The sequence below is a fragment of the Medicago truncatula genome, chromosome 2 (genome assembly GCF_003473485.1).
Source record: "Medicago truncatula cultivar Jemalong A17 chromosome 2, MtrunA17r5.0-ANR, whole genome shotgun sequence".
In the NCBI taxonomy this organism is placed as follows: Eukaryota; Viridiplantae; Streptophyta; class Magnoliopsida; order Fabales; family Fabaceae; genus Medicago; species Medicago truncatula.
Window position 1 is genome coordinate 46732326 of NC_053043.1, and position 24738 is coordinate 46757063.

At 31.8% G+C, this 24738-nt stretch overlaps 3 protein-coding genes across 3 annotated transcripts; 2 read left to right on the forward strand and 1 right to left on the reverse strand.

The window, feature by feature from the left end:
• Positions 1-922: 922 nt before the first annotated feature.
• Positions 923-1780, reverse strand: LOC25487838 (kiwellin). The gene has a single exon (XM_013609878.3). It carries the CDS (start codon positions 1716-1718, stop codon positions 1056-1058), a length of 663 nt encoding a protein of 220 aa, XP_013465332.1. The 5' UTR covers positions 1719-1780; the 3' UTR covers positions 923-1055.
• A 12506-nt stretch (positions 1781-14286) lies between these two features.
• On the forward strand, positions 14287-14790 carry LOC25487841 (kiwellin). The gene has a single exon (XM_013609881.3). It carries the CDS (start codon positions 14287-14289, stop codon positions 14788-14790), a length of 504 nt encoding a protein of 167 aa, XP_013465335.3.
• Positions 14791-19597: 4807 nt separating this feature from the next.
• Positions 19598-21476, forward strand: LOC25487842 (lysM domain receptor-like kinase 3). Its single transcript, XM_013609882.3, has one exon. The coding sequence runs from the start codon at positions 19909-19911 to the stop codon at positions 21220-21222; it is 1314 nt and encodes a 437-aa protein (XP_013465336.1). The 5' UTR covers positions 19598-19908; the 3' UTR covers positions 21223-21476.
• The last annotated feature ends 3262 nt before the right edge of the window (positions 21477-24738 follow it).

The window sequence follows — 24738 nt, forward strand, 5'->3', positions numbered from 1 at the left end:
TCTGTATCTCCTTCGACTCCCACTACTTCAACTTTTTTCACGTTTTGTTCTTTTTGCATTTTATTCCCAATTTTCTTTCCAATTCCAATCAAATGCTTCAACGTAGGAATGATTATCAATTCCAATTCCAACGATTGCAATCAATTCCAACTCCAACGATTCCAATTCTAATAATTCTCCATCACCTCTCGATTTGGTTTCTATATACGAATAAATTGTAATTTGTATATATGTGACCTAACCTGTTATGATAAAATCAAATGGAGTTGGAAGATTTTCAGATCAAACAATGGTGTTGTTAATAGTCTAATGGAATGATGAAGGGGACGGACGGTCGAGATGAATATGTTGCAGGGTTGTTAATTTTTTTATCATGTCAAGAACAAGTGAGCATCAAACACATGATATAATAAAATAAGAATATCCTCCTTCTTATCATGTGTGTACCAAACACATGAAATGATAAGTGTCTATCTTGTTACTATCATATTATATCCTTATCCAACTTCTAATCCTATGATGTCTCTATCATATCCTACGCACCAAACGGGCCATAAATGAATTGGAGAGGAGGTTGAAGCTAATAAATGGGTTTGCATAGTTGCCAACTACTAGTTTTACATTGGTCCGTACTAATGTCCGGTAATTATGTATTAATTTCTAAAATTACCTCTTTTTAGAATATCTATAAAATGAAATGCAATTTTAACGTAAAAAATATGCAATTAAACGATTGTTGAAGTCATAAATATGCAATTAAACAAGTATTTTTAAAACACTCCTTAAGCATCTAAAATAGTAAATTTTTAAAAATGTATTCAATATATTAAAAGTTGAATTATTTAACTTTTTTTGAATAAATGACTTGTTTATTTATAAACTTGAAAAATGGCTTAAAAGCACTCGTTTACAAGACTTTTACTTAAAAATACAAGTAAAATCTAATGTTAAATGGGTGATTGAGGGTGTGTCTATACAACACACGCAAGCTTAATTTCACCTTAAGCTTATTCTTATTGATTAGCCATTACATGTTCATTATACTTGAGTAATTTTTAAGCCATAGACCATGTAACTGGTACTACACCATCATCTGTATTCAACCCTAATGCATTCCACACAGATACAGATCCATCCACAATATTGTTATGACAAGGTGGCTGACCTGCGTGTTCCTTATCACATCCATTCACCGAATCACACTGGTCCACCACTTTCGCCGTCACACTCCTCCCGTTCCTCGCCGTGATTCTAATCATTTTTCCACATCTTGAACCTCCGTTGTACCACCCAGTGGACAAAGCCACCACTCTTTCCGAGTTGTCGTGGTATTTTTCATCGCATTGAGACGGACCTCCTCCGTCTCCACCCTCGCTGAAATCGTTGAGCGTGAGTGATGCTTGTGTAGAGGATGAAACTGGTGGAGAACACCTATATTGAGGGTATGATTTTTTTTTGCACTGTAAGGTGCCGGAGGATTGGCAAGTGCCGCCACCACCGCCACTTGGTGGTGACGGTGAGGGATTGGTGCAGATGTGGGTCCCAATGTCGGGGTCATCGTTGCATTTGCCGTTGATGCAAATGAGTTGACCATCACAATCATTGAGAGTGTTGCATGGTCCATTGCATGAGGAAATAGCATTTGTGAGGAATGGAATGTTTATAATATTGAAAAGGAAAATGCAAGCTAGAAAAATAAGATTTGATATGCGAGCCATCGAGATTAGAACAGAGAGAGTGGATTGTTTTTGTTTGCTTGAAAGTGTTAATTTGGATTAGGGCAATTGCATATCCTTATATAGAGTTTCAAAAGTTGTATTATATTGTACCCATCAAGGAGTTATTACACCTAACTAAAAAACAAAATTCAGCCTCCTATGTTGAAAATTGGAACAAATTCCTAGTGTTTGACTAACTTTTGTCGGTGACAACATTATATTAAATTATAAAGCAAGTAGCAAAATGGAGCATAATTCAACCTAATAATTTTAATATTTGTCAATTGAATAAAGATTTGTTGTTAAAATCACCTATTTTTATCTTGTCAAAAAAAAAAACACCTATTTTTACATATAAAAGAACATGATCAAATTAATTAACATATAATCTAACAATAAATAACAAATTAACATGATCAATTTGGTATAATACATAATGTATTTTTAATTTTTTTTTCCTCATAAGACGTATAGAATAGAATTTAGAAACATATTTTTAAACTATACATCTTACATTTTTTTTTTTTGAGCAAACTATACATCTTACATTAACATACTTACATCTTATATTTTTTCCTCATACTAATATTTTTATTTTGAGCTATTATTATTCTTTAAGTGTACACCTGAGCTATTTAAACCCAAACACTCATAGTATACTTAAAAAAGAAAACACTCATAATAAAATATGAGCGTATATCAATTCGCCAATTTTTTTTTTTATTGGAAACAACTTATATCAATCCAATAAGAATAATAGACAAATACAAGAAGGTAAAATGTTAGAACGTTTAACGCCAAGTTCATAATAGAGTCATCTTAGGTTAACAATGAGCAATTATATTTGCTTAGACGTTTAAAGAAGAAAATTTGACTAGTCAATCTTAAGACAAACTAATGTACTAATTAATGAGATCAAGCTCTCCTTTAATATTTAACATGACCTTTTACTTAATTTTATGTAATGATATTATATTTTAATTCTAGTTTATAATAATAAATTTAAATATGCGAAAAACTAATGTAGACTAATAAATTCAAATTACTCAAAATGTTAATAAATTTATACTTAATTTAAAATATAAGATTTAATATATTAATAAAAGTAATAAAAAATATTATTATTATTTACTTACGTAGAACGGTCTGGTATGCCTAAAAGACATTTTTATGGGATGTGGCATGACCTTTATAGTTAAATAGATTTCTAAAAAAATCTTAGCGCTTATCTGTTTTCTAAAAAAGATCTGGTTGAACATATTCCCAACCCTAATACCAACCAAAAGAAATCATTTCCACCAATATTTTTATAGAAAACAATTTATATCAGTTCAATAAGAAAATAGAGAAATACAAGAAGATAAAATGTCAAAAGTTTAACGACAAGGTCACAATTGATTTGTCTTAGCTAAAGAATGACAATTATATTTGCTTGGACATCTAAAGAAGAAAATTTGGTTCACCAATCTAAAGATACCCCAAGTTAGAGGGCGCCGCTAATCAAGAGTGAAAATCCGATTGATTTTATATGAAACAACCTATATCAATCAATTATCTTAAAAAGAAAACAACTATATCAATTCATCCCTAAAAAAAATCAATTCAATAAGAATAACAAACAAATAAAAAAAAAAAAAAAAAAAACGTCAAAAGCTTACCGAAGAGTTCATAATAGAGCCTCTATAGATTTGCTTGGATGTCAAATGATAATTATTTTGAGACTGAAGTATTTGTTTGGACATAAAAAAGTATTAGACTCGCCAATCTTAAGACAGTCTAAGTTGGAGATCGTTAACCAAGGAAAAAAATATGCTCAACTAAAAATATGTTTTAACATTTTTTTGGTACATAGAAGAAATGACAAAACTAACATAAACTCACACAAACAAAGTGGAGGTGTAGGGGTTAGAACCCCGGTCAAGATTTTCGGCCTAATAATTTTGACATTTTTGTCGGTTGAACTAAGACTTATGGGACAATATGTTTTAACGATTTACATAACATTAAAAAAATTGACTTCCTTAAAAAAAATTTGACTGGCCAATCTTAACTCTTAAGGCAACCTAAGTCAAGAGCGTCAACCAAGAAAAAAAAATCCAGTCCACCTATCATAAATGAATTTTGAAATCCAACTCATTATTCTATACGGAACCATCCATAACGACGATGACTTACCTCACATATACGTAAATATCATTTCAGAGATGACCTGCATACATATTTATTCAGTCAACGGAAGATTACACACTTAGATTTAAAAAATATAAGTTCATTTCATCATTTAAGTTTTTGTTACTTGGAGACTAGGAGTATCTGTAAATGGTTAATGTACGCTGTTATGAAATGCTTTGATGTTGTTAACGTAATTGGTTATAACTTTTTGTAGATATCTAGAAAATATTAATGGAAACTTCTTCTTCTTCTTCTTCTTTTTTTTTTTTTTTTTTTTTTTTTTTTTTTTTTTTTACTATTTTGACATGCATAGAAAATGTCAAATGCAAAGTATAAATCAAGTTACAAAAAGATTAGAAAAAAATGAGTTAAAAAATTGTTCAATATCATGGAGTGCTCTTAATAGAGCAAGTAAAGATTTAATTTGGACTTAGACAAATTTTCCGTAGTCCAATTTAAAAAAAAAATAATACTCAAATTAATTTGTCTCTAACATTTTTATACGGAGAACATTTTGGTCTAAGACTCATTATACTAGTGGAAAAAATTTGTCCTGTAAAAACGTCAGTGGTTAATTTTGTATTTTTTTTGTCAAAGATTACATTTGTCTACAAGAAAATTGTGAAAGAACAAATTGAATCTTCAATCTAATAAAATTATTTGACCGAGGGTTTAAGTTTAGATGGAAGGAACTGAACATATGATGAATTAACGTTTAAATTTCAGTTAAAAAAACACCCACGTTTAGTACACGACATGTCTCAAAACATTACGATCGATGGTGGAATTTCCTTCTAAACTAAAAATATTGTTGTTCATAAAAATGATAAATAGTAAAATGTTACGATTGTTTGATTATAGATTTCAACAAACAATATATTTTGTGGTTTAAAAAACTAGTAAAAGACCAATATGCAATTTGGTCTCGAATTTTCCAGACACAAACCTTACTATAGTTTATGTTTCTTTTTTAAAAAAAGCTCTAAGGAAATAATCTTTAAATTACTTTGACTAAAAAGCCAAGTTATGTTGTCACCTATAAGTAAGTGTATCATTAATTCATTTCTCACCATACCCTCTTCTCATGCGCTCTATTTTATTCTGAAAATATTTCTGTTTGAAATACAATCCATACTCCTTTTATGGAGATTTTTGTATAGAAGATTGGGGAGAATGAGAGAAATGTTTGTCAACCCTCTCACACATCCTCTGAATAAAGAGGAGGGATAAAACTAAATTTGTAGCACAAGAAGAAGACGGAGGGCGCAAATTTGCAAAACGGAACATTTTTCTTTGACCATTCATAGCTACCCCTACAAAATGAGAGCAACTATTGTTTAAAATGCTAACGATGAAAGATTGGCATCATGAACACAACTATAAAAGAGAACGTGAGATGGAATGGAAATTTATGAAGATTGAGTGGCCATTAATAGGGGGAATTTGTGAAAAGAGTCTGCATAGACCGTAACGGTTAAAGGGACCCAAAAAATGTGGTCAACAGAGTCTGGAAAGTCGAGGGATTGTCCAAAAAATATTTTCAATGAGTCAATCTTGTTGATCAAGTGGTAGTTCATGTTCTGAATTAGTTTAGATTATATGATCTGAAATATTATGCGAATTATTATGGATTATATAATCCAAGAAAATTAATATTTCAAGCAAAATTATCTCACGAATACATCTCGACTGCGCATTCTACCCAACCACTTTTATTGACTTCCTCCTTTTTCAATTGACTTACCGTGAACTCTGCAAATTAAAATTCTATGATTTCATTGGTTGCTATTTAATTCTCTACGCATTCATGATGGTTTTGTTCGCTTTATATAGCAATGCTTATAATCCAAACTAGTTCAAGACTGTGTAAAAACCGTACTTCATAGGGCTGGGGACATTTCAAATTCTATAATTCGAACTAGTCAAGTTCATATTTACGGTGCAAGCTTTCAAATCTTTGATTCACATTTAAGATGTTCTTTTTGTCCTTGATTCTTATTCCTTTGATTTGCATGTACATGTTTTGCATGAAGTTCTCTTCCATGAGAATATGCTCTTGGCTTTGGAGATTAATTTCTTGCCTTGCAAGCTTGAGTAAATTCACGCCTTGTATGATCATGGTATAACTCACTTTTTATTCAACTTTTAACTAATTAAAGCCTCAAGCACACAAGTTAAATAATAAGATAATCAAAGTCTAATAAAAATGTAATTTAAATATATTTTTCATCTTTAAATTTTTTATAGGCATTTTGAATCTTATCCTAATAGAACCACGATGCACCAAATAATACGATCAAAGCATATCAGAGCCTTCATATAATCAAACGGTATCCTGACTATCGTGTCATAAGGGTAAAACCAACATGTTCGTTGTCGATAAATAGAGTGTTTCAGACTGATGGAAAAAAAAGATATACACCCTCACTCTAAGAAATCATCATAAAACACCTTGAGACTTCGATGACGATCATTGAGTCTCTTTGTAGATACACTCTCGATCTCTTACATTGGTGAAGGTATTTGGGGTTTGATGTTTGGTCTCTACATATAGAATGTGTCGTCGCTATTAGTTGAGCAAAGCTCATGAGAATTGTATCTCTTTAATATATTGTTATAGATTTTTTTATAAAGGGATATAATTGTTATAGATGTTGATTTAAATTACACCATTCTTTCTAAAATAACAAAAAAAAAATCAATCTAACTAAAGGTTCTATTTTTTTGGCCTAATGGTAGCAAAAAACAAAAACAAGCGAAGATATATATATATATATATATATATATATATATATATATATATATATATATATATATATATATTTTTAATGAAATTTTGATTTTGATTAAAATTAAAAAATATAAATGTTTGTTGCTTTCACGTTATAAAAAATCAAACCAACCATGATTAGATATTTCAAAGACACCGACAATAAAACAATATAATAAAAATAAATCTAAATTATTTTTTAACGACACCAACAACAATTTTATTATAGAAAAAGTTGTTTAAGTGTATAATTGGAATGATGAAAAAATAAGTTTAAATATATTCATTTATTTTGTTACACTTTTTAAATGATAAAGGAAAAAAAAAATTCATATCGTGTTTGTTATATTTGTTTAAATATTTAAATTTATTCTTATCTATTTGTTAGATGTGTTATTTGTAGTGAAAATTAAGGGTATTTTTGGAAAGAAAAATCCAACCCAAAAATGCTGGAAGGGGTAGTATTCTATAGATATAGATTTATTATAGTGCTAACAAATCTTTTTCTAAAATATTTTGAGTCATAATCTTTTTTCTAGAGGATTTATAGTCCAATCTTTAACATTATTTTTTGCTTGTTATTAATTTTTTTTAGAGGATTTAAAGTAGAATCTTTAACATTATTTTTTGCTCATATTTGTTTTAATATTTAAATTTATTCTTATCTATTTGTATTGTATTTGTATTTTTGGAATGGTAGTTTTCTTTATGCTATATATTCTGTTTTGCATATCAATACTAGTATTTGTGGATTTAGGTTAACTCTCTCAGCGGTTTCTCAAGTAATTAACTATGGCAGAGGAAAGGGTTGTGTGCAATTTTCATGTTTCGAGAGAACGATCAAGATATTTCCATCAGCCTCTCATGTGAGATTGCTTCAAGTTTGAAGTCATGGCTAACCGTCGAGATTTCTCCTCAAATAATGAGGCGATTAGGATTTCAAGTATGTTTACAACTTCGATACTTATAAATTGCAATAGTTTCTTAACTCACGACGAAAATTTTCTATAGTTAAACTTGCAACGATTTTCCTCTCCGTATTTGAATTCTGAAAACCTTGCTCAAAGAGATGTTCCGCTTCACCGATTCTCTTGGACCTGGGGAACCATTACCCAGTGGTCGTACAGCAGTGTTCCTTTTGCTTTTACGTATACTAGTTGACATGCATCCAACTGAAGAAAGAAGGACTGAATTGGAGCGTGCATCCGTGGTGGAAGAGTCTATGCAAATTGTAAAAATGATTCCTGCATCCAATGAACCTGTTTTGTCCCTTAAAAGCCTACTCACTTCCTCGCACTTGTACCATCTGTATGGAGAGATTTCATGATGATGATAATAGTGACGTGAAGGTGTCAACAATGCCATGCGGTCATATATTTCACTATAATTGTATTCTCCAGTGGCTGCAAAAGGGCCATGTATACCCCTTGTGTCGTTAGAGCACCTCCAACGGTGATCTCTATAAATGATTATTTTGTGGGTTCCATTATGACAAATCATCTTGAAGCAACTCATTCATATTTTTACTCCAATGGTGCACTCTAAAAAAACACATATTGAATCCCACAAATTTACCTCACATATCATTATTATATTAATAGTAACAAAAAGTACTATTAAAAATCCATATGCATGCCTGCCATTGCTAGAACTATACCAATTGTTATTATTTTGTATTCAAAGTAAAGTTACTTTCTAAAGTAACGATTGTTACAGCTGGCGCACTCCATACATGAATTTTGGCAAAAAAAACTCATATTTGAAGTTACAGTTGGCAGACGAACCTGAAAATGGAACCGCTGGAGGTGTTCTTATCCTATGCCAATTTAACTACTCTACTCTTCTTATTTTATTTATCTTTGCACAACTATTTTTATAATTACATTTAATTTAATCTTTGGTATTCTATAGTTTTGTGTTGTTTCAGAAGAAATAATGGAACTTATTAATTTGGTTTTTTCTAAATTACCTTTGAAGAATGGTGGGTAAATTACCCACCAACCAATGAAAATGAGCAATTTGTTGGTGGGGTCAAGATAGTTCATGGATACCACTTAAAAATGTGCTTATGTGGCTAATGTGTATTGGTTGGGGTAAATTACCCACCATTCTTTCATGGGTACCCTAGTTGTCACCTATTAATTTTGGTTTGGTTTGGTTTGGATTGATTATTGTTAGGGAATGTGTAATGTGTATTTAAACTCGAGAATACATGCTTTACTTTTTATTCCATAAATGTGGTGCGAAACCGTTACTTTGTAGTACTGGGCGTTTAACAAATGATTACTTTGAATTGATCCATGGAATTTACAAAGATATTTGATGCTAGCATTATATGTGAAGAGGTGGGCGCGCTATCATAAGTAAGACGATGAAAATTGAGGTGTGCATAGCAGATTGACAGAAGTATATGTGAATTTAGGAGCAAGTGTGAGAGCTCTTTTCACAAAAGAAATGATATTTGAATAACTATTTTTTAACAACTTTTTGTAACAACTTTCTCTTTCATACTCATATTATATTTCTACTTTCTTTCTCTATTACTTTAGTTTTTGTGTCAATACTCATACTTCTTTGTATATTAAAGTTGTCCTAAGGGTTATCAACAAAAAAATGGTTTTTCAAATAACACTTATCTTTCCATAAATCAGTCACATAATTTAAGTGTTAAAAAAGCATGCATATGAATACTAGTTAGAAGGGGCGTCCCTAAGGGGGTGCAAACAGCTCAAACGAGTTGGGCCTCCCTCAAGGATGGGCTTCAAATTTTTTTTTATACCCAGTATAATATATATCCTTCAATAAAAAAAAATTATTTCATTCCCTCACAAAAGTTAAAACGCGTTTCCTCACTCTTATCACCGATTCACAACCACCATCACTGATCAATCATCAACTGATTCACCTCTGGGTGTACCGCATATATACGACACCTTGTATTTATCTTTTAAAAAATATAAATAGAACATTGCTCTTTTAAAAAAAATATGTTTTGATTTTATCACTGGCCTCTTTTCATTCCCAGAGCTGAGCCTCCGAATTCTCAGGGACGGCTCTGCTAGTTAGTGTACAAAGTTTGTAAATTGAAATATAGACACTTACAAACTAAACATCAAATTCAATTAAAGAAAAAGCAACACAATATCAATAAAGTCTTTTAGCAACTCCTAATGACCTTCATTGTTCGACCTATGTTTCACTTAGATATCTCCCAGTTGTTAGCGCAAAAGACGGGTTTTGGTTGTCGAGCAACATAGTGCATTATCATCGGAATGCATACGATGGCCAAAGCTATAGAAAGAAGGGGGTTTCCAAATGGACCAAACTACATTCATATGCCTATATCAACCATGATTTAATAGAGGCTACAAACTAAAGTTTTGATTTTGACGCATGTCGGATACTTGTAATCCACCGCAAAAACAAACAAAGCAGAATGAGTGACATATTGTTTAGCCCTCCCTATAATCTTTCTTACAAAGACCCTTGATTCTATAATTTAATCTTTTGCTATTTGCTAGCACAAACCACACTCTGCTTAAACATTTTATGTTATTCCCAGTGATACTTACTTTTTCCTTGAGAATATTTAGCTCCTCAAATACATTTGCCTGCAAAGAGGCCATCAATTTCAACTCCTTTATGATAATCGTTAGAGTTTAGTCTTCACAAATTCTATTTCAGATGTTGGTGATTTGTATATGTTTGCGAAGGTTGGCCGAATGGAAATACTTTGGTTGTTGACACAATTGGATACACAAATAGAAGCCATGTAATATGCGAAGGAAAAGGTGTTTTCCAGATGCAAAAATTACTCCCTGGAGTTAACTTTCCCATGAAAATATAATGAGAATTTTATTCCTAGGAATTTTTCAAGAAAAGTGTTTGGTTGCCAATTTTTATTCCTAGGATTCTTTTCAAAGAAGTGGGTGGTTACATTGATAGACCTTATGCCTTATTACTAAAAAAATGGTAAATGTTATGTTAATTTTTACAACGTGGGTACACAACAGTAAAATGGGCATACTTATGAGTTTTTATAAAGAACGTGGTTGGCTGTGAGAATAATTTGTTTAGCTTTAAATGAAAAAAATAATAAAAAATCAAGAAAGTGGGCACTCTTTTCCTGAGAATATAATTTTCCCATCCCTTTTTCATGGGAATAAAAATGACTAGAATGTAAGGTAAGTAGATTCTTGGGTATTGATTATTCCTAAGCATATTAATTTTGTTCCTTTCTACCAAACAACCAAACATAGGTATTCTTCTTTCCCAACCTTATTCCCAAGAATGTGTTTTTTATCTATGATACAAACGCCCCCTAAATAGTTGCAGTGTTTATAGTGTAAGAGAGGTGGTGAAAATATCAAAGTAATGTATGGACTTTGTTTAGTTCATTTAATATACCAACAAGCTTCTTTCCAAACCCCATTTAGGTTGATCTAGTGATGTTGCTTGAAATCTTAGGCTATTTTAACCGGAGCCAATTTAGATAGACTATTTTAACTTCTTAAAAAAACAACCTTCTTTCTAAAAATATTGTGTGATTACATTTTTGTTTTCAATTAAAATCTACAACTCAATCTATCATTTTTCCCAAAAAAAAAAAAACCTAATATATCATAGAAAGTGGAATCTCTATCTCTAAAATCCAGAACACAAACAATTCAATTACAACAAAAACAAATAATTTGTGGGGAAGAAAAAGGTGGAAGAGAAAGGGAAGCCAGATGGGAAAGGAAGGGTAACGGGGCTTGTGGAGATGGAAGAAGACAATGTATTGAAATTTGTCATAGTTTTTTTATTTCATATTTATTCATACAATGTGTATTGAGTTAAAATAATAATAATATTTGTTTCTTGACCAAAAATAAATAAATAATATTTGTTCGTTCTCAACTTGTGTAGCATGTTTTCAGGTAAGGAAGGGTTGAGGTTGCTTCACAAGATTGTAGTGTGTTGAAAAGGTACGTAAGAATGTGTGATCACTAGTTTAATAAACTAACTATATTTTTTTATTTAAAGATTTAATTGATTTTTTTAAGGGTAGATTTAATTAATTGTTGTTTCACTATCTTATAAATATGACATAAAATAAATATATGTATGTTTAATTATTATTAATCATATTGTTTAAACTACTATATTTAGGGGCATAATTATTTAGTAGTTTAGTTATTATTAAACAATAACTGTAAGTTAAAAGTTGTGACATTTTTTTTTATAAATGAGATAAAAAAATTTTGAAAATCTTCTTATAATAAAGAACGGATGAGTATTTGAAAAGTTTATGAAAAAAATAACTCATTCTCCATCTTGAGATAAAGCCACAAACGATACAATATTAACTAAATAACTATAGAAGCATTTAACTAATATATTTTTTTTAAGAAGTTAAAATGAATTATATTACCACCTTAAAAGATCCTTCCTAGCACACGTACTAAGTAAAGGACACCAAAGTCAAAATAAAATTACAATAGTAACCTGTAATGAGCAAATAAAACATAAAAGAAACTTTTAGCCTATGTCCAAAATCGTAAACGGACTAAGCCACCACCCATGGTAATTGAAGGGAAGAGAAGCATACTTCAACATCAACCACGTAAAGGTAAGCGATTTAATCTTGTCGACCACCTGATTAACTGAGCACTCTTTGACATTAAACAACCTATTGTTTCTTTCCTTCCATATTTCCCAAACTGCAGCGAACCAAATGACATGAAGAATAGAGCGATGCACCTTTGTGGTACCACCACTAAAACTAAACAGATTAAAATGATCCGGCACCTGAAATGGGGTAGCCACTGACAAGCCTAACCATCTATGAATGAAGTGCCAAACGGATCCAAAAAAATTACAATGTAAAAATAAATGATTTGATGATTCCAAGGAGCCACAACCAGACACGCACAACCTTGATCAATAACACCACGACGGAGCAAATTATCTTTTGTGGATAGCCTGTCGCGAAAAAAATAATTATAATATTTTTTATTATAAGTCACTTAAAAAAAAATGGTTAATATGATGAACTTTGAGAGGCTGCATCCTCCCATAATGTTTCACTTTAGTTAATATCATTGAATCTTGAAACCTCAATTGACCCTTTCACAATCCTCACTTCCATATTCACATTCCGCCCATACAAATCCAATATTCAACACTTTCATTCAGCGCCTCCACCCGAAATCTAAATCCTACACAACACATATTGTGACTCTAGTCCACCCTCCATCAACTATGGTTATGAAAATAATAAATTCCCTCAAAGAGTACCTTGTCGTGCAAAAGAAGACAAGAACCCCTGACTGTGGAATTGATAAATTAGAATGGATTAATATGAAATGAATAGGAACTCTTGATTGAATTGGTACTCCCTTGAAATGAATTTGCCACAATTGATGAGCTATCATGACTAATGCAGATGGATAAAACGCTTATTATTTATTTTGTTAATAATATAAAGTACTTATTTTTTTTGCTAATGATATAAAACACTTCTATTATGAATAGGTTTTCCCTTTTATTATCATGTATAGTTGGTTTAAAGATGAAAACCGTAAAGAAGGTGAATCTACTCTAGCGTTGATTTGAGCGGTGTTTCCCATTGTAATGGCATCATTTTTATGAGCTAACATGGTCAGTTTTGGTCCCCCTCATAAAACAAAAATGTATGCTTGCTTTGCGTATTTTATTGAGTTTAAAGGTTAATTTAATACAGTAATTTAAGTTTTAATTATAACACCGTTTATATTATATACCGATTATTATGTAAAAAAAATCTTTTGAGGATGATCTTTACCACTAATTTAATACAGTAATCTTTTGAGGATGATCTCTACAGTTGGATACAAAGGATGCTTGATTCTAAAACTATTTTTAAGGATAATTATTTTATTTTATTTTACAGATGGAAAATACTTCAACCAAAAATAAATTATTACTAATTATTCAAAAATGAAAAAATGCAAGATGGAAAATAAAATAAATTTTTCATATAATTTTTTTTACAAGAAATACTTCAACCAAAAATAAAGCAAATCACGAATCCAAAAGAAAATTACTAACATCTCATTCCAAAAGGTCCACTGCCAAATAAGAGAATACAAGACAACCAGAACCAAATAAGAAACCAACGAAAGATCACTAAGAAAAAAACACAACAAAGGTAAAAGACGAACAGATAACCCACGAAAAAATTAACTATAATTAAGCAAACAACACAATGAGAAATCCATTATGAACTCGTCAAAGGTGCTAGAGTTATTTGAGAATTTTTGATTCAAAACCGTAAGAAGATTGATTCAATTATTTTAAATTATCAAACTATGACCTCATAGTATTTTAAAAAATGTAATAAAACTGATTCTAAAAATTATTTTAAAAAATATAATAAAACTGATTCTAAAAATATGACGTCATAGTATTTAAAATATTATGACCCACCATCTATTCTTTTGTATATATCTCTCTCCAAATTGCAAAACTCCATTTATTTTAACAAATGGAGAGGATCTCAATCCGGGTACAATACAGCTTTTCAAAGTCGATATAAAGGGTATGCAATTGCCCTATGCCAAAATAGCATTGCAAGTCCTCAATACTATAACCATTCTAATCTCAATGGCTCACGTTTCAAATCTTGTTTTTTTAGCTTCCATTTTCCTTTTCAACATCATAAACATTCCATTCCTTACAAATGTTATTTCCTCATGCAACGGACCTTGTAAAACTCTCAACGACTGCGCTGGTCAACTCATTTGCATCAATGGAAAATGCAACGATGACCCTGACGTTGGGACCAACATATGCACCAAACCTTCACCGCCATCACCAAGTGGCGACAAGTGTAAATCTTCCGGCACCTTAGAATACGACGGAGAATCATTCCCTCAATTCAAGTGCTCTCCACCAGTCTCATCTTCCACACAAGCATTACTCACGTTGAATGATTTCAGCGAGGGTGGAGACGAAGGAGCTCCATCACAGTGCGACGAACAGTTCCATAGCTACTCAGAAAGAGTAGTGGCGCTGTCCACTGGGTGGTACAACGGAGGTTCAAGGTGTGGAATCATGACATGTTGGTTGAAGTATTCTCTCATTTTTTTTGGCAGTCTTGCATTTTAATTTCTTAGTAATTATTTTTGGTTGAAGTATTCTCTCATTTTTTTGGCAGTCGACCTTTAAGGATCATTATTTGTAAAAAACTTTTTTACAGATGGAAAATACTTGAGTGGCCGGTGTTTGAAAATTTATTCAGAGGAGTACTATAAAAAAAATTGAAAATCTTGTCTTAATAAAAAAATTAAAAATTGAAAATCTTGTCGTAATAAAGAGTATTCTCTCATTTTTTTGGCGCTGTCCAATTGAATAATGACATGTTGGTTGTGTGGATGTAAATGCTTGATAATGCAATTGTTGTTGAAGTTGTACAATGTAATTGAAGGTGTACTTTTACACTTTGTTGTTGTAAGTTGTGGAGTTGCATCATTTGGTCTTTGCTATGTCCATGCATCATTGTCATATGTGAAATGTAAAAGGAGGTGTACTTTTACATAGTTGTGCGTAAGAGGAGATGTACTCTTACAAGTGATGTGCGGTTGGCATCATGGGGTAACGGCGTAGACGTTGTTGTGCTTGATACCACATGCATGTAGGTGTCGGTGTTAGGCGCATTGCATAATTAACATGAGTTGATTTGTTGCATGTGAATGGTAATTGTTGAAGTTTGTGAATAAATAATTGTTGAAGTTGTGATGAGATTGTGAATGATGTGAATTGTTATAAAGTGTGTCTGGTGAATACTTGATTGTATTATCTTGGAATGTTAAGTAAATGCACATATTGAATTAATTGTGTATGTTAAGTACTTAGAATTGATTTATTCATGATTAACTGCTTATGTGGATTATGATTGATGTAATACTTACCCCCAGTGGTTTTTTCCGCCTACCTGTTTGTATGGATGGGTAGACGTTGTGCATGATTAGTTGCTCCGGTGAGTTGATTGATGCTTGGTCGGATATCGGGAGTTATCTCCGGTATCGGTTTCGTAGGGTTTAGGATAGGCTCTGATCTAGGCATCTGTTTATGTTGGTCTAGATTATCTGTTTGGATTTATTCATGTTGGAGATTACCCTTTTGTCGGGACTTGGAGAATATTTATGTTGATGTATTTTTGATATCATGACATGTATGCTTCGAAGTATTTGGTTTATATCCGCTGCGACTGATGAGATTTTATACGTGTATGTTGAATTTGAATTTTGTATGATGACGTAGCGTCTATTTCTTGAATATATGCTTTATTTACGAGTTTATCGCTTTAATAGAAATAGGCGTTACACTATATACCTTATACCACCTATAAAAACCCTCACATACTTCCTCTTTTCCTCACATTTTCTCATCCCACTCTCTCCCCCTCTTTCTCTTCTTCTTCTTTGTTTCTATAGTCTCTAGGGTCTTTATATCCCTTTAGATAAATACCGATGGCTTTTGGGGGAAGTAGTGGTCTGTTAGGTTGGGGAAAAAGACATCATCCCGTGAGGTAAAATTAGGTTTGCTTCCTTTTACTCCCAAAATCTTTTTACCGTGGGGTAAAAAGAATCATCATGGGGGTATAAAAGGAACCAAATTTAAATTTAACTCAAGGGGTCTTGATGTCGTTTTCCCCAACATGACAGATCACTATTTTCCCCAAGAGCTATTGGCATATACAGAAGAGGGTAAAATATATGTATTATATATTGTAATGTTTGAATCATATTAATAAAATGAGAGTTATATATATTAATTTTGTTTTTTATTTGTATTTATTTTCGCATTTATTTTATGTTTATGCTTATGTATTGAATAAATAAAATCGAATTCATTTTCTAATTTTGTATTTAATGAATATATAAATTAGAATGAAAATTGAATTAGTATAAAATCGAATTTATTTTAAGTGCATAAATAAATTAGAATAAAGTGACCAAATAATTTAGAATAAAGTAAGTAAATAAAATATTTTAGAATAAATAAAAAAAAAAGTAGGCACTTTGCGCCCCTTAACGTGCGCACTAGTTTACACTGCGCCACTTAACGTGCGCGACGCTAGTTAACTTGTGCATTAGTTTACACTTGCGCTAGTTAACTAGCGCATGGACATTTTAGACATGGATGCAGGCTGCAAGCGAAATATGCTGGGTGAAGAGCAAAATTAAAACCAAAAGGGGCATCAGCGCCTTCACCCCCAAAATCTAAATCCCCACACTCACAACAACACATATTGTGACCATAGTTCACCCTCCATCAACTATACAGTTCCAAAAAAATAAATCCCCTCAAAGAATCTCTTGTCGTGCAAAAGAAGACAAGAACCCCTCACTCTGAAATTGATAAATTAGAAACTCTTGGTAGTGGTACTCCCTTGGAATGAATTGGCCACAATTGATGAGATATCATGACTAATGTAGATGGATAAAAAGTTTTTTTAGTAATATAAAACGCTTCTATTATGCATAGGTGAATCTACTCCGGTATTGATTTGATCGGTGTTTCACTTTGTAATTGCATTAATTTTATGAGCTGACATGTTTGTTTTGGTTCCCTCAAAAAACAAAAATGTTTGGTTTCGGGTCTTTTATTGATTTTAACGGTTAATTTAATACAGTAACCTAATTTTAATTAAAAATGATCAAATTTAATCATAACAATGATTATGTAAAAAAAAAATCTTGTGACTAACATAATGGTCCTATCTACTTAAAAGATTAATCTCTACAATTACGCACAAATGATTTTGGTTCACGCCAATTTTTTTAACCATAACAATGATTATGTAAAATTAATTTTATATAGATAATATTTCAATATAAGAATAACATTAAATAAATGATAAAGTTGTTGTATGTGCTTTAAATTGGTATAATATATCATCTTTTTTTCTAAAACTATTTCAATTTTAATAGAGGTACTTTTGATAACGTCATTATTGAACAATAGATTGTTAACAATATGCACAACAAAAAATGTAAGAAAGATCTTTTATTGTTTAAAATGGACTTTGAGAAGGCATATGATAGCGTGAATTGAGACTTTTTGAGATTAACCTTTACTAAATTTGGGTCTCCTTCTTCCATTATTAATTTGAATGGAATGGTGAAAAACTTGAAAGTTTCAAACCTAAAGGGGTTTAAGATAAGGAGATTTACTCCCACCTTATTTATTTCTTCTATGCATGGAAAAAAATGTCACTTATGATCCAACATCCGGTTCATAACAATATTTGCAAGCCGATAAAGATTTTTTTGTGAAGGTCCTAATTTCTCTCACCTCTTATTTGCTAATGGATGCATTCTCTTTACTAAAGACAAAGGCTCTCCAGTTAAGTTGGTTCGAGATGTGCTGCAAATTTTTTTATATGTTTCATGATTCAAGATCAATTTCAGAATTCAAAGTTTATGACCTCTTCAAATGTGTCTCGGCCTAAGAAGTGTAAACATGAGTCTTTTCTTCAGCTTAACCATACTTCTCAGCTAGGTAAGTACCTCAAATTTCCTATGTTGTCTAGAAGAGTTAATTTAGATTTCTAGTATACTTTACCATGACTGTATTCATAGCATTACCATTCATCATGACATTGATGATAAACTCATTTGGAGTGACTCTCCTAATGATAAACTCGAACAATCATGGATATAGATGGTTGGATCAAGATTCAATTCAACAATTGGCACCAACAACTTGTTGGAGTTGGATTTCGCGGCTGCGAATCATTGAAAACCTTAGACATTGTTGTTAGTTTGTGATGGATGGTAGTATTCCAACTAGTGTCTTAAGAGGTTTGTGACATCTCATCACAAATATTGTATGTCATCGGGATTGTCCCAACATAATGGCTATCTAGAAGTTTTTTTTGTGCAGCTTCCTAACAACTTTAGCATGGAGGGTTGCCAGATGTGGTTTAGATGTTCATAGTAAGATGTTTTGATATTTGGCGGAACAAAAATGTTGATATTTTTCAACATGTGAAAAAAGATATTTGGATTTCAATCGATAACATATTCTCGTATCATTTCTCCATGATGCGCTCTTGGTTCTACTAACAAGCAACATGTGATTCTTCATGATTGCTGGTATCTTTCGAAGGTTTATTAAAGTTAATGTGGACAATTTCTTTGGTAATCTTGATAATGGAGGCTTTGATGGTCTTTTGTGGAACTATAAAGAGATGTGGATTCAATTTTTTTCCTTCTTCTAGATATTGTGGTAGAGCTTCAAATTTTGTTGGCTGAATTTTCAGCTATATGGAGAGGTCTTCAATTGGATTAGGACCATTGATATAAGTTTATCATCATGGAATCTGAATCGCAATCAGCTTCATAGATGGTTGTTGATACTAAGTAGAATGATTTTAACCCCTTCAACTTTACTTTCTCTAATCAAGAAACTCACGTCTCTTTAATGAGTGATCACTTTTAATGATACTATGTGATAAGGAAACAAATATGTTGAATGATTAACAATGTTTTGTGCTACTGATGTCGATTCTTTAAAGATGTGGATTTTTTTTTCCGCCTCAATTGAATAATATCATGCTTGCGGATTCTTTTGAGGTGTTTAGACAACGAATCGTTTAGTTTGTTTCTCTTGTTGTTTTCTTTTTGCTCTTGATAAAAAAAAAAAAATACATATCAAAACTATGAATTTAATTTACATCTTGTCAACCTCTATCGCCTATCTTTCTGAAAGTACCTTATTCGCATAACTATTTGAAAACCTTACAAAGTCAGCCGACGAACTTGTGTTTGTGCTATTGAAAGCCTATAAAGTCAACCTTACTTCAAGAGGTCGTAACCAAGGTAAGATGCGGGTGGTTGCAACTTGCGCCAACTACAAGTAAAAGCTGCAATTGAGTGCTAAGTATGAAAAACCAATTTCTCCATTGTGTCAGATAAGGCCGCAAATAATACCATTATAGTATGACATTAACAACACAACCATAGCCATAGGACTTAGGAGCCTTTATTATTTATTGTTGATCAAAGGAAACACATGAATGAATTTTGACAGGCTACATACACCACACCAATCCACTTTACTAACCAACCACTAATTTTACTTTTTTTTTTTTTTTCGTTTCACTTCAATCAACATCATTGAATCTTCAAAAACCCCAATATTGACCTTCTCACAATCCTCACCAATACAAAATCAAACCCCTTCAAAACCCATATTCAACTCTTCACTCATTTTCCTATGTGCAAAACCAAAATGGCCATCAACGCCTCCACCCCAAAATCAACAACCCCACGTTCCAAACGCACCACCCAAACACCCACAACACCATCATCATCATCATCACCTAAACCCACACGTGCAAGTACCACAATCACACGTGCAACCACCAAAACAAAAACATCATCATTTTCCGACAACCCTTCAACCTCATACGCCGGTTCAACCGGATTCCATCTCTCAACCGATACATCAATCTCAAGCAGAACATCCTTAACCTCTCTTCGCAACTCACTCCCAGAAAACCCAAACATCTACGACTTCTCCGAAATCTGTTCCGCCACAAATAACTTCCTCTCCAAACGCTACTCTTCCTCAACACCATGCTGGCGTTGCACCTTACGTAACTCTGACGTCATCATCTTCCAACGCAAATTCCGTCGCAAACTCCAAACCCAACAGCTGCAAGAGCTTCTTTCCACCATCTGTCGCAGCCACCACGTCAGCATCGTGAAACTCCTCGGCGTTTCGATCTCCGGTGAACATATCTACCTTGTTTACGAATTCGTTAACGGTGCGAATCTTTCAGATTGTTTACGAAATGCAAGAAACGTTCATTACACTGTTCTTTCGACGTGGATTTCGAGAATGCAAGTTGCGACGGATCTTGCTCATGGAATTGATTATATTCATAATAAAACTGGTTTGAATTTTAATTTTGTTCATAATCATATCAAGAGTAGTGCGATTGTTGTTACTGAACCGGAATTCAATGCTAGGGTTTGTCATTTCGGTGCGGCACAGTTATGCGGTGAAGCCGTTGAAATTGATTCAAAAAATTTAGGAGAAATCACTGAGGAAGAAGATAGATCGGTTAGATCAAAGGAATTTGAAGGTGTGAGAGGTTACATGTCACCGGAGTTTCAAGCCACTGGCGTCGCAACGCAGATGAGTGATGTATATGCTTTTGGAGTGGTGATGTTGGAGCTTTTGTCTGGTGAGGAACCGTTGAAGTTTAGGTTTGATGAGAAGAGGCGTGAATTTGTGAGAATTTCGGTGATTGAGTCAGCTAAGGAAGCCGTTGCAGCCGTGGACGGCGGTGGTGTGGAAGGGAAGCTGAGAATGTGGGTGGATAGAAGGTTGAAAGATTCGTTTCCGGTGGATGTTGCTGAGAAATTGACACGTGTAGCGTTGGATTGTGTACACTTGGATCCAGATAAGAGGCCTAATATGGGACGCGTTGCAGGGAAAATCTCAACGCTTTATTTGAAATCAAAGAATTGGTCTGACAACATGAAATTGCCTGACATGTCTTTTTCATTGGGCCCTAGATGATTTCTTAGGACACTTTTTTTTTTATTTGATTTTCTAAATGATTAAATTGAAATAACAAGTCATTATGATATGATAATTGATAAGAGATGTAGGATGGATTGATCATGTTGTTAGTTTTTTAATTGGTAGAGATGATTGGTATTTTTTTGAATAGAAATTGGTCTTGGATGATTCGATTGTGACAAGAGTTGTGGAAGATGTATAGTATATGTTTAATTTAATGATTGATATTAACAGCGTGATATTTTTGGTAAGATGCTTGCATTTTTTATATGTGGAATTTAGATGAGGGGTTAATATAAAATTAAGCATTCATCTCATTTGTTTTATTTCCATTTCCAACATACTTCGCTTTCAATTTTGAACTTGAACTTGAACTTGAACTTCAAAGGTGGAATGTTGTAGGATGGGACTAAAAACGTGTATTTAATTGACTGGCGGCTGAGGCATTCCTCGTGCTGTTGGCTAGCTTAGATGAGGTGGTGTTATACAAATCGTAAAACAAATTTATTTTATTGAATGGATGGATCACTGTTGGAACAACACTAGTTACTTGTTGAGATTGAGTGGAAGTTGGAAGAGTAAACATGAGTAATCTCATTAAATGAGGATGACTTTTATAGAGGTGCTTTTCGAGTTACCCATTTTTGTGAATGAGTGAGCGTTTAAGAATATATATATATTAGGTATATAACCCGTGCGTTGCACGGATTTGATTAAAATGTTTTAGATAGAAAGATTATTGAAAATAACTGTTTTGTTTACCATGTTGAATTATTTTCTAATTTTAAAAAATGATTTTGAATTTCTTAATTTTTTTTTCCTCGCCGAGTGACTACAATATATAAAGTTAGATAAAAAATTGTTCTTGACATAGATAATGTGTCACTCAAGTGTATATAGAAATCAATAGAAGTGCAATTTAATAGTCTTGTCTTATTTAGGTCTTAGTATAGTTTTCAATATATGTTTTTGTTCAAAATAAAAATATTGGATCACTTGTTTCTTCTATTTGCAAATTGAGAAGAGTGTGACATTGATCCATCTTTGTAAGTGATATTATAAGTTTTCTTTCTCTTCAAAAGAACTCGAGACTCATTCTTATAGTTTTTATCCCTTAAATAAACTTAGTTTCAATGAGCACCTTCCCGAGATAGGAGATATGATATTTGATATGATCTTTATGATGAGTTTTCAAATGTTCTTCATAGTGGATTCTTCAATAGTACTCCCTCCGTCTCAAATTGTATGTCGCTTTGGAAAAAAAATTGTCCCAAATTGTATGTCGTTTTACAATACCAATGAATCATTAATGTTACTTTTCCTATTATATCCTTCACTATTTATTGCCTTCTCTACTTCCAAGTCATTCATTTATCTTTCCCATATCATTTATTAAGGACAATTTTGTAAAACAACTCATAATATCTCTTTCCCACACAAAATTAATTACATTTCTTAATACGTGTGAAATGCCCAAAACGTCATACAATTTGGGACGGAGGGAGTACTTGATATTAGTTCTTGAACGCCCTTTGATGTACATGATATTGTATATAATATAATAAAAAGAGATCATAAATGATAATATAATTCTTTTTAAAGATAATAAAAAGTAATGCTATAGAAAATAACAAAGAGGGGCTTAAAAGAGATATTATGAGTCTTCCAATGGAGGGTTATTTCTAGGGATAAACAAATTGACCTCCTTCATTCTTCTTCAAATCTTCCTTACCCAAATAAAGCGAACAATCATATTTTTTAGATCATGGTAAGTATGACTATATCAATTTATATTTTCAAAAAACATGATATTTTAGAAGAATTGAGAGTTTTATAATTGTTAAAAAAAATTAATGACAATTAATATAGTTTTTTGTGGTACTTAAAATATGTCATATGTTTCGTGATACATCATTTTCTTTTTAATAAAAAGAAGATATATCATATGTCATCATAGGCACATTTATCACATCATCCTAGTTTAAAACGGTTCTAAATGGGAGAACAAAATTAATGAAATTTAATAGGAAAATGAAACAAAAATTGCAATGAAATTGATGGCATTAGACCCGTGTAGAATGTATTATTTTGGCTATTGAATTGCATAAATTCATCCCTCTAACGTAAGGGAATACTGCAATGACAAACATCGGTTGGCGATAGCAAAGCCACTTAAAGTTTATATAAGAGATAATGTAGAGATACTTGGATAACTTAATTCAAAGGAATATACTTAGAAGAAGACAATTGAGTAGCAACTAAAACTAATCTTTGTATCATAAGACTAAAACTTATTCATTTTGTGATCTATTTAAATTTAACAAAATTGTTTCACATATGATAACCAATAACTAATAGAGAAAAAGAAAAACGGCATATAAATGCAGAAAACTTTGTATATAATATTGAATGCATAGCTATTGATCAAATGGCTAGTTCTCTTGTATTAACTATATATGATGATGATTTGCTGATTCAAATTTATTTTTTTTATGACAAAAAACCCATACTCTAACAAAAATTAAACCTGATTCAAAATTCATTTTTTTACTGAGAATTATAATGTGATTAAAAAAACCTGAAAAGTAAAAAATAATGAAATTTATAGTTGTACAAACAAATGTAAGATGAGGATGGAAAAAATAACATGACCAACTCTTTTACATTAGTGCTTGCTGATTTTCTTTTTAGACTTGAAATAAATTTGATGAACCTTGACAGACAAAATTCCACCATTTTCTGATTCATGTTGAAAGCGTTAAGAAGGAAAATCAACCGATTTTCATATGGTCAACAAAATAGAAAAGAATCGAATAAAAAATTCCAAAATTACATACCTTTTCTGTTCTTGTGGTTATATCATGGAAAAAGTCTACTAAAATAATATGTCGAACACTACAAACAAAGCATAGTAAAAAAATGACTAAATAGTCAATTTCCCCCTTGAAATTGTAAGTTTCATCAATTACCCCCTTGAAATTAACAAAACTTCAATTACCTCCCTGAAATTTCACAACGTTGGTCAATTTACCCCCTCCGTCAAATTTTTCTGTTAGTGAACATGACGTTTTGTAAATACCCCCCTGAAGTTTTGCACTTATGTGCAAAATGCCCCCCAAACTTAAAAATTTATATTATTTTTTTCTTAAAAACAAACAATTAATAGTTAAATATTAAAACTAACTATTAATTTTGGAATTTGGGAAAACTACATGCATATATACATCAAAATAGGCTCCAAAATGGAGAAAAATATGTATTTTTTAAAGTGACAATAATGGGATGATTTGTGGATTAATATTGGGGGTTGTGTAGTTTAAATGGTTTGAGCACATTGTTGAAGGAGTTGGAGGAGTTAAAAGACTAAGATGGTGAAAGAGAAAATATAAATTTAAATCTGATTATTAATTTGTTTATAAACCTCTACAAATAATAATTTGTCTATTAGAAATAACCATTATTGTCACTTTAAAAATACACATTTTTCCCTATTTTGATGTATATATGTATGTA

Coding starts and splice junctions, on each gene's coding strand:
- LOC25487838 (XM_013609878.3), bottom strand. CDS start 1,718: ATGGCTCGCATATCAAATCTTATTTTTCTAGCTTGCATTTTCCTTTTC.
- LOC25487842 (XM_013609882.3), top strand. CDS start 19,909: ATGTGCAAAACCAAAATGGCCATCAACGCCTCCACCCCAAAATCAACA.
- LOC25487841 (XM_013609881.3), top strand. CDS start 14,287: ATGGCTCACGTTTCAAATCTTGTTTTTTTAGCTTCCATTTTCCTTTTC.